This window comes from Diadema antillarum, unplaced genomic scaffold (genome assembly GCF_040938485.1).
Source record: "Diadema antillarum isolate AM-2024a unplaced genomic scaffold, OU_Dant_1.0 seq00001753_RagTag, whole genome shotgun sequence".
Taxonomy (NCBI): Eukaryota; Metazoa; Echinodermata; class Echinoidea; order Diadematoida; family Diadematidae; genus Diadema; species Diadema antillarum.
The window spans coordinates 147116-157500 of record NW_027272435.1 but is presented as its reverse complement, the minus strand read 5'-3'; the positions used below and the strand labels follow the sequence as shown (position 1 = coordinate 157500).

The 10385-nt window shown below is 37.3% G+C and overlaps 1 protein-coding gene across 1 annotated transcript in view; it reads right to left on the bottom strand.

Moving 5' to 3' along the window:
* LOC139712042 (synaptotagmin-5-like) overlaps positions 1 to 10385 on the bottom strand; it is a 37310-nt gene that overhangs the window by 2479 nt on the left and 24446 nt on the right. The window contains exons 2-5 of the mRNA XM_071623881.1: positions 9722 to 9901; positions 8031 to 8385; positions 2299 to 2402; positions 1368 to 1574 (exon numbers count right to left, since the gene is read on the bottom strand). Coding sequence (XP_071479982.1) covers positions 1368 to 1574; positions 2299 to 2402; positions 8031 to 8385; positions 9722 to 9892 — 837 coding nt within the window. The 5' untranslated portion in view covers positions 9893 to 9901. The remainder of the gene's footprint in view (positions 1 to 1367; positions 1575 to 2298; positions 2403 to 8030; positions 8386 to 9721; positions 9902 to 10385) is intronic.

The window sequence follows — 10385 nt, the reverse complement described above, 5'->3', positions numbered from 1 at the left end:
TTACGCCAATGTGCAAAGTGACTCAGATACAGCCTTCAAGAAACCCCAACCTACACCCCCCCCCCCCAAAAAAAAAAAAAAACGCTCAAAAGACAATGGGATTGCGCATGGACACCTGACAGAATATCGCAAAAGGTATCTTTTACAAGATGCGGATGAAACGGAAACAATATACAATGAATGCAACGGATTCTGATATTGCAAGTTGTCAGATTCAAAACATCCGAACCTCCTCCCAGAGACTGGGAACGAGTGACGTATAGCAGACGAACCTCCTTAGCTTTCCATGCATCGACACACTAAAAAGTAAAATGCTCTGTCACAGCTTTTGATTGTTCATGTATACATTAAAAATATACCTTGGTATGGGTTTTTGGCTTGTAGTGGGCAGCTCTGCAGCCTTAAGTTTCCCAATTATTTGGATATTGCTTTAAAAAAAAGGTGATACTACTTCAAATCCGATGTAACATTATATTTATGTGTATGTGTGTGTGTGTGCGCGCGCGCGCGTGTGTATGTGTGTGCTTATGTGTTTGTGATATTTCTATACACTAATTAAAAAAAAATATTCGGTGATCAATCACTTTTTCCTACGCAAACACACATTTCAGATATCAATAAACTAATTCTCAAGTGTCTGATTTGCCTGTTTGTGCGTTTCACTCTCTCCATGTGGTTTATGGCAGTCTGTGATGCTTCACCTTCTACTCACGATTTCCCCCGTTACTCTTGAGTCCATAATCATCAAATCTAATCAAAATATAATTTCCAGGAGACGTGTATGATGCATCCCAATGTGTTTAGGACTCCATACATTCTTTTCTTCATCGATTGTCATTTCATGTTTTCACTTAACTTCTACAGACATTTTTTAAGGTCACGGAGCTGTCTACTGTGATTCAGTGTTTTGTTTTGTTTTGTTTTTGTACTATATGGTCACCAGTCTTTTTTACCTTTAATAGAGGTATGGTGCCATGAAATTTGAAATTTGAAAGCTTTGACAATTATTGACTGAGCTTTTGCAGATTTTTTTTTTCTTGAGAATATATTGCCTTGCCGTTTCCGATCTATTGTATTCCAATGGATTACACCCTTCTCATTACGTCTTGTGATGGGGAGACTTGGTTATATGGTTCTCACACACAATGGGCCCTCCACAAAATATCCTGTACGGATAGAATGACAGCTCTTTACAATAGAACAGGAAATGGGTAAACTGTACAACTATATATGCTGCTACTTCGGACCTCAATACTGTCAAGTGTCACACCCTACTCATTTTAACGCGTTTTGGCGTTACAAACCAGCTTTCCTGTTTTAAACATGTGCCTCCTTTAATTCACTGAATGCAACACTGAAGAACTTACCGATTGGGGAGACCGTAATTCGCTCCATACGTCAAGTTCACGGGACACGTCAACGTCGCAGATTCTGATCACGACTTCGCCGATCGCATCGTGGCGCGAAAACTTGTCGAAATCGAAAACGGAAAAGCGGACGATCTTTTCTTGCAGCTCCTCGTAGGTGGTGGGAAATTTGAAAATTTCATTGAACACAGGATTCAGTGTTCTTCTCTGTGAAGAATGAAAAGAAGTGCACGCAGAGATTAAGTCAGGACTGAGGTACACTGTATATGCATCGATAAACATTATCGCCATCTCATTCTTTCAATACGCAGACTGCTATTCATAAAGAAATCCAAAAGAAGCACTTTTTCCCCAACGGCTAAAAACTATAACTTCGCAAACCTGTAAAGATTTTCCAAAGCAACTTCAGGAAAGAGTGATATGAAAGAAACATGCAAAATTGCTCCAAGTACAATCAAGAAGTCGGTAACTTTCACGAGACTCCATGCCTGGATGTTGAAATATTTCAATCAGACAAGACTATGACGATGATACAAAATAGACCGACCAAGATTTTTCATCTACGGAGATGAGATGAAATGAAAATGAAGAACAGGAGACATTTCATAAAGGTAGCTTAAGTTGCCTATTCGTCACTAGGAATAACTAAAAGTTAATACGCGAAACTTCCTATCATGCACATAAAAGACTGCATTGTAACATCGACATTGGGCATTTCACGAACAAGAAAAGGAAATAATTCACAACACTATGATCGAGAGAGCGCTTTCTCATCTTCTGTCTAACTATTAGTTGCTTGTCACAAAGCTTTAGAACCATTCAACCACTATCAACAGAAAGCAATTACTGCAATGACAGATATTTGTTGAAGGAAGATTAGTCTACTCTCGAGGCAAAATATTGTTTGATGCGTTTCAATGTGTTACGTCACCTGAACAGTCGACTGTTTAATCTTCCGGTCCTCGTCTGGTTCCAGTGATATCTTGACGTAGGGGTCGCTTGATCCGCCAATATCCATGGCGGGCAAATGTTGTGCTAAAAAGGAGAAGTATATGAAAACTAGTAAATCACTCAGTGGTTGACATAGGGAGAAATTGATATCGCTAACTGGTAGGTAAAACTCTGGTACATAAAGAAGCTTAGTGCAGAACAGTATTTCGCGAAATATCATTGCGTATTCAGAAATCATATTTAGCGTATTCACTTACGGAATATTGCATGGTTTTCACTGATAGTTGAACTTATGCATCTATTTCTTTGGATTGACCATTATTATACTTATCACTCCATATCTCTTTAATCGGCCATAATTGTAACCTCAACTTAATCATGCTACTTATCTAGTCGATGGACGACATAAAAGACACCAACAGTAATATATCAAATCACTTCTTAAATTTGTTTTTAAAGAGGAAATTATGATTTGTTTCCACATTTACATTTGTAATATTTGTAGGCTAGAGGAGGTTACATATACAGGACGGCAGAAGGATGCTAAGTATTAAAGGGCATATATTCATGCATTTTGTTTCTTCTTGAGGTTGGCAAACAAACTCGAGCAACATTTCATATAGCAGGAATAAACTTATATGGGTATTATGTAGTTTTCGTCAGAAACAGAGGTATAGGTCTGCAAAATGGGCCTAATTATCGAATCACACAAACTTTTCCAAACATAACAGACGCTACGGTACACCTTTGTTCGATTTTCTCACTGCGGGTACGTTTCCCTATATTCACGCGTTCATTATGTTTTCAACATGCACAGCGAATTGCAAAGGTAGGTATCCTGCGAGATTTGCGTGAAATAAAACAAATTAGTTAAACTGGAACCTCTTTTAACTGCAACTGAGAAAAAGAGAAGTTTAAATACTTTTGTGCTTTTGTGATGGTCCGATAATGATGATGGAAATGTTCAGGGTGCATAAACTTGGCGTTTATGACGCGGTGAAGTGTTTGTGTCTGTAGATAATATGTGGGGGCATAGTATTGTTGTAGCAGTATAAATTGAGAGATTATACGGATATTGCCGATTTTTCTTTTCCCGAGGGAAATGAAATGCCTTTCGAAATGTTTTCCCACCGGAGACATTGTCTGAATGCCATGGGTAGCGAATCGGATAATCCTATAAAATAATGCACTTTGACGAAATGGAATTCAAATTTCGCCAGCGTAAAAAGGAATCTCATTATTTTTTTTTCTTCCGCTGGGACTCGTAAGGAGGAAGTTGAATAGAACCGCCTATTCCTGATAAAGACCGTTTTCCATTAATGCAAGTCCGTTCACATGGTATACCTGGTAATGAAGCAGGTTTATTTCAGGTCAGCTAACAATAGTTGAATTAAGTTATTTTTTCGATGCTTGTGTTTTTTGCTAGTTGTTTATAATTTTGCTAGCATATTAGAAGTCATAATTCAAATTGAAGGATTATTACTACTTTTACACGTAACGTTGTATCACATATGACACTTACAATTGATAAAAATACCTTATTCACGAAGTATCGTATTTTCAGACGATGGCAGCCTTTCTTACAAACTTATGCTACATACTGCCACATGATTATATGTACATCTAAAATTCTTTCCCTGATCAATAGTCCTTTATTACTCAGCAGGTGTGCACGGTACACGGTGTGTTTTATTGCTTCTTCTACAGACCATCTAAATTTAGCTCTAGACGTCTATTGCTTTCTACTGATTCTTTGTCTTCGTAGAAAAAGAACCTCTGGCAATTCCTGTAAGAATAATCCATGTTCTGTGGATATCCTATTTTATAGCAGACGATGTAAGAACACAAAGGTGGACTTTAAATAGAAGAGTGCAAAGATATTGTAAATTCCCTAGTATGGAATGCGATTGTTAGCAGCCGTTCGGGAGTTGTTTTACCTAAACGGTCTCGTAATTTAAATCAACGTGTATAGTTGTATGCATGAAGTCGATAACTCATGTTGCACCAATTTTCTTCGTCAGATCTTTCGTTAGATCTGATGTTAAACAGCCTTACACAAATAGATCTCTTATCTTTCAAAAAAAAGTCCATAACTCCGCGTTTAGTTATAGACTTCAATGACCTCCTCGCGGTGTTTTATATGAATGAAAGCGTTCGACGAAATATAAAACTAAAATGATTGTATATATATTTGTCATTTGATTAGTATTTTGTACAGGCTCCATTGCGCAATCGCTATGCTCCTGCTACACCGTCTTTAAAGACCTGGGCCGGTATTCCATAAACTAATAAGCATGCTTAAGTCAAAAAATTTAGGTCATTTTGCAAATTGTCTTAGAAATTCATTAGACACCGGCTCAGGCTCATATATCATGCATGAGGAATACAGAATGTATAGTCTCTTTTTCCAATCATCCGACTCATCTCAAATTTACTTTACATTATGTCTCATAAATCTTTTGGTGTTTTTTGCTTACAACTGTCAGCGATCATCCACTGCTGCAATTGTGTGATATCGTCTTTTTATTTTCATTTCCATTTCATATTGATTTTTCACTTTTGTTTCTGCTTGTCCTTCGTTTTATTGTTTAATGTGCACCATTGCTCTCGAGTCCATGACTTCTTATTAAGAATAAACCTGTTCTTTTTATTAAAGAATGTATGCTAATTACAAGCAATTTTTACATGTAAGATTGTATTTCTTACTTTCCAATGTCTTCTCTTCAATGGTTTCTGATACCATATATACTCCGCTGAAAATTAAAGCATGTATAATCCCTTTTCTTAACCGTTGTAGTTTGCTCGCGTGCATGTCTGGGATAAAACCTGGTTGGTACATCTTCGTGCATTCTTGTGCTTTATAAAATTATGTCGTTTGCATATGGTTTACCGAAGGAGGAAAAAGTAAAAACAAACATGAATAATTATGCTCTCTGCTGCATGTGAATTATGAGTCTCATGGCGACATTAACGTTGTGCAACACTTGACTGGTAGCTTTGAATCACCGTATGTGATGCACTGGGAATCTACAGACACAAATTCGAATCATTGTGGTATCACGTGCTACCTAACAAATTGCTGCACCTATTGAAAATGAATATAATGTGAAGTATGGTATGACTGATTAATAAGCCAATATAATTGATGAGAATTACTATTTCATATAGGCGCTTAGGGGGGAGAGAGAGAGAGAGAGAGAGAGACGTATAGGTCATAACAAGTCTATATTATAGATGGTGCGATTTGCGCCATTACACACGTCATACCGCATAAACAAATCCAAAAGTTATCAATACGAGTATATTTAATACGACAAAGGAAGAGCTAGCGGACGTTGCATTAGTTCACTTATTGCCTTTAAAGGGGAAATCCAGTCCAAATATAAGTTAGCCTGATAAAAAAGAGTAAAATCTTACGAGTTCAACGGTACAAATTTGACTGAAATCGGATGGAAAATACGAAAGTTAGGACATTTTGAAGTTTTGCTAGTTTCTGCAAAACAGTTCTTGTACAGTTTATATGAATATGCAAATGAGTGAGCTAACCATGTCATACCCTCACAATTTTCCATTGATCGTGTACAAAAACGAAGTCTGAAACATGATGTTATTCCTGGTTGAATAACATCAGAAAAGTTATCAATTAGATATAGGATTTGATCCTAAGACGTAATTGCGTTTGAATGAAAAACTGGAAATTTTAAGATTTTATGTGCAAACTATATAATGGCAAGTTGTGAGGGGATGACATGCTCACTTTTCCATTTGCATATTCATATTGACCGTTCAAGAACTGTTTCCTGAAAAATTAGCGAAACTTTGTATTGTCATAACATCCTTATTTTTCATCCGATTTTGATCAAAATTTACCGCTGAACTCCAACATTTTACTTTTTCCTGTCAGACTAACTTATATTTGGACTGGATTTTCCCCTTTAATAATGCCAAGCTTTCGACTTTTTCACGGATCTTCGTCAGGGCTTGGGATGTGAACATAAGAACGTCGCGACTACTTGTATACAATGGAGCACCCATCACTTTGCCCATAACGTACGTGGCCAAGCCAGCTTCACGTAAAAAAAAAACAACATATATATACATATATATATATATATATATATATATATATATACATACATAATTATATAAATACATATGTGTATGTGCGTGCGTGTGTGTGCACAGAGGGTGGGGGATAGAAATAGGATACAGGTTCGTAAGAGAGGGGAGAGAAGATGTAGAAGGCAAGGGGGAGGTCTTCGTGTTCGTAGTGTTGTTGTTTTGTTATAATATAATTATTTCGTCCAATATTTCGCCTTGATGTATTGCATATTCATTTCCTTGAATCACTCAGTGGATTTCTATAAAACGATGGACAGGAAATGTCGGATTTCTCTTCTGTTGTGCACATTCAAATTAAAAAAGAAAAGAATACTTTCGTATAATTGCATTATGTAAATGGATTAGTAAAACAACAAAAAAATATACTGGAAAACAAATTATTGTATGAGTGTTTTCTCATGTATTTCACAGCCTGAATTTGAAAATACTGACTATGCTTTCTTTCAAACCAGACGCTTTGTTTTTATTTTCGTGGCTTGTCTCTCTTTTAACGAAAATATTGTGGCGAAATTTAATGCCTAATTTAATCATATGGTCGACTCAAATTGAATTACGACAATCAGACAATTTTGCTCACAATACACTTTGTAACCATGATATTGCTATCGGATGTATACTCTGCTATTTAATCGAGGGGAAATGAATCCATGCATTCATTGCAGGGATTTGGTATGGGGAAATTGTTTCAAAATATGCACGAGCATGTTTATAGTGGAAGATGCATGGGCGCCTGATCTGTCTCAAATGTTCAAATCCGGCCGAATCCGTCATAGCAAGTTGCATTATATGACTGCCATGCCAACTGGTCTGCATTCTTCTCCCGCTCTTCCTCTAGGTTTTCTCTTCTCTCTCCTCTACTTCGCTGAATCTCTCAGCTTTCACTTCCACTTTAATCTCTTTAAGTGAGTGTGTTCTTGGTGTAACACAAAGCCAACCCTACAGCAAATATAATATTCAATTTAGGGCGAAGAGTGACCGATTCAAATCCACTGAAGAGATACGGTGACTACATTTCTTATGAAGGAGATGATGAAGACATATCCGATCCTCACCATCCTTAATGATTTCTGTAATACAGCCGACCAAATCTGTCGCCATTCAAATATGTTGGGCTATATCAGATAACATGTTTCCCATGATGACAAAGGCATAATGTCGTACGTGTGAGTGTTAATAGGTTAAATATTTCTGCAAACCATGGTTAAGATCTAAAGATATAGCACATTGTGAATAATGATAAAAGAGGACATGACATTTACATCCTTTACACTCTAAGAATGAAATGGGAAACCAATATTCAAAATGCTGTAACTCATCCAACCTTTCATTGAATGTTAAACTTTTAACAGTCAAAATGTTGAATAAAAAGGAATGGTAGATTCAACATTTTGAGTGTTAAATATAACATTTATTTTTACAAACAGGTTACAGGAGTGACAACATTTACAATGTTGATTTATCATATCATTTTGAGAGTATACAATAGAAATATGTCATGTGGATAGCTGTAATCGTCATTCTGGTCAACTTGATTCATTGCGACAAAGAGAGACAGAGAGAGATGGGGGCAAGATAGAGAAAGAAACTCACCTTCAATCAATTTCACGACAAAGTCAGACTTGTTGAAATCGTATTTCAGTTTGACGTGCAATCGCCCAATCCTCTTTCCCTGTTTTGTATGAGAATGACCGTTTGCTCCACTGCCGTACTGCTCAGATGACTTGATGACAAGACAATCGTCTTTCCTCGGATACAGTTCCGGTTTCACTGTTCCAATCTCGGATTCGAACGAGCCGCAGAATGATCCATTGTGGCTCGAGTCGCTGGTGCTCAAACTGTTGAGATCTGGGTCGGATCGGATAGGGGATTCAATTCTCTGCGGTGGAGACTGGATTCGGTTTGCAATTGGCTGCACTGCGATCCGCTCCTTAGGGATGAAGAAATTCTGGATAGATGCATACAGGACGAAACACAAAGAGCCCTCATTGTATAAGTTTTCTTTTCGTAGAATGCTGGTTTGTGACAGCATAAGAATGGCATGACACAAATCGCTTGTGTTATCATTTTCAGACCAGACCAGGGCCCTCTGTACATTATACATTCTAGTATCACGTTGCTTTGAAACGGAATGAATTGCGTTTTCGAACATTAAAAAAAAAAAAGCACATGATCCCGGGATTTCTTTCCCGCTTCTCGCGTTTAGCACCTGAATGGAAACAAATAAGACCAATGAACAGATGTTTCATAGTTATGAATGTCATGTCAGAATAAGTACAACATTTTCGGGAAAGGTTCCCGTATATAAGCCTACCATAGTAACATGTCCCTTTCAATGCCAGACTTTTTATTGCCAAAGTGATGTAACTGTCATGGCTATTGATTACTGATTCATTGAAATTTGCGTGAACAGCCATGACCCGGGAAGTATTAAAAAGTTGCTTCTACTGGCGATCTCTTCTCACGTGTAGGCAATTAAGAAGAACACAAATATTGGATGTCAAGTCCAGTGATTTAGCGAATGTGCAGAATATTACTTTATGCATGTGTATGTATGTATATGTGTGTGTGTGTGTGTGTGCGTGTGTGTGTGCATGTTTATGTAATATATATGTCTCTTTTCCTTTTTTACACATAAAAATCGTTCTTTTTCATTCGTAATACTGACAATGTGAAATCTATGTTGTTATAATGAAATTTGTGTTATTTTGTCATGAACTAATTTGCATATTGTTTATGATATATAATTATATGTATATGTAGGCCATATATATATATATATATATATATATATATATATAAACGTAATAAGAAAATTGGTCTGCTCGGCATCTTGATGATAATAAGTAAACGAATCAGTAGAAGAAGAACGCCGTAAAAAATTCGTTTACTTATATATATATATATATATATATATATATGCATAATAAAATACATATGCTTAATATACGTACATACATATCACATAGTTCTTATGATCACGCACAGAATTGAACTATCGATGAAAAACACACATTGAACAATCTCTCGTAAACTGATATATGCACCAAGTGGTTCATCCACCGTAACATTATATAACCGATATTTCACGTGTGTTTCTTCTGTTTGCGGGGGGTGGGGGGTGGATGCAGGTGACGTGTAAGATGGGGGAAAGGGGAAAGTGCGTCAGAACAGTTTGACCCAAAGCAAATGACATGATTGCTGGGTCTTCTTCCTCAATACATTGTATAGTTAAATTCTGATTGTGTGTGTTCTATTTTCCCCCTGGATTTGCATTAGCTTACCTTTGGTGGTTCTGCGATATTTATGGTGCCCACAGCTTCTGGCTGATCTCGTAACTTCTTTTCCCTGCATCGGGCACACGCCCGCGAGTACGCGTACACGGCGTAGAGAGTGGCGAGAAATACAGCGGCTCCGACGCCGCAAGCCACGCCGAGTATGATGGTGGTCGACATCTTGACAAACTGCAAGAACGCAAACCAGAGAGGATGACGTAGAACTTTTCGAGGATTAAATGGAAGAGTGCTTAAAGATGATCAATATATATCAAAGAAGGCACGACGGGAGTGTGGATAGGTCGTAATTGTTTGATAACAGGGCAGGAAACAGCAGCTACAGTAAGCCTTACAACTTGATAACTGAAGAATAAATAATGGTATACTAGGAAGGACTATAACCTCCCTGGTTATACAGTATACTGTAGTCCACTACTGTAGTAGGACCCCTAATATAACACCAAAATTAATGTGGACATACTATAGGCTTAATGTATCAAATCAATTCGTTGGAGGTGTTAGTAGCAGTATAGAGGTAGAGCGGTTTGCATGATTTTTCTTGTTGTAGAAGTTGGTTTTGCTTAGGTCATTGAATATGCAGAGCCATGAGGTATCAGCAAAGTCAGGCTGGTATAGACGAAGTGGTGGTAGTGGTAGAAGTGTCGTAAAGTAG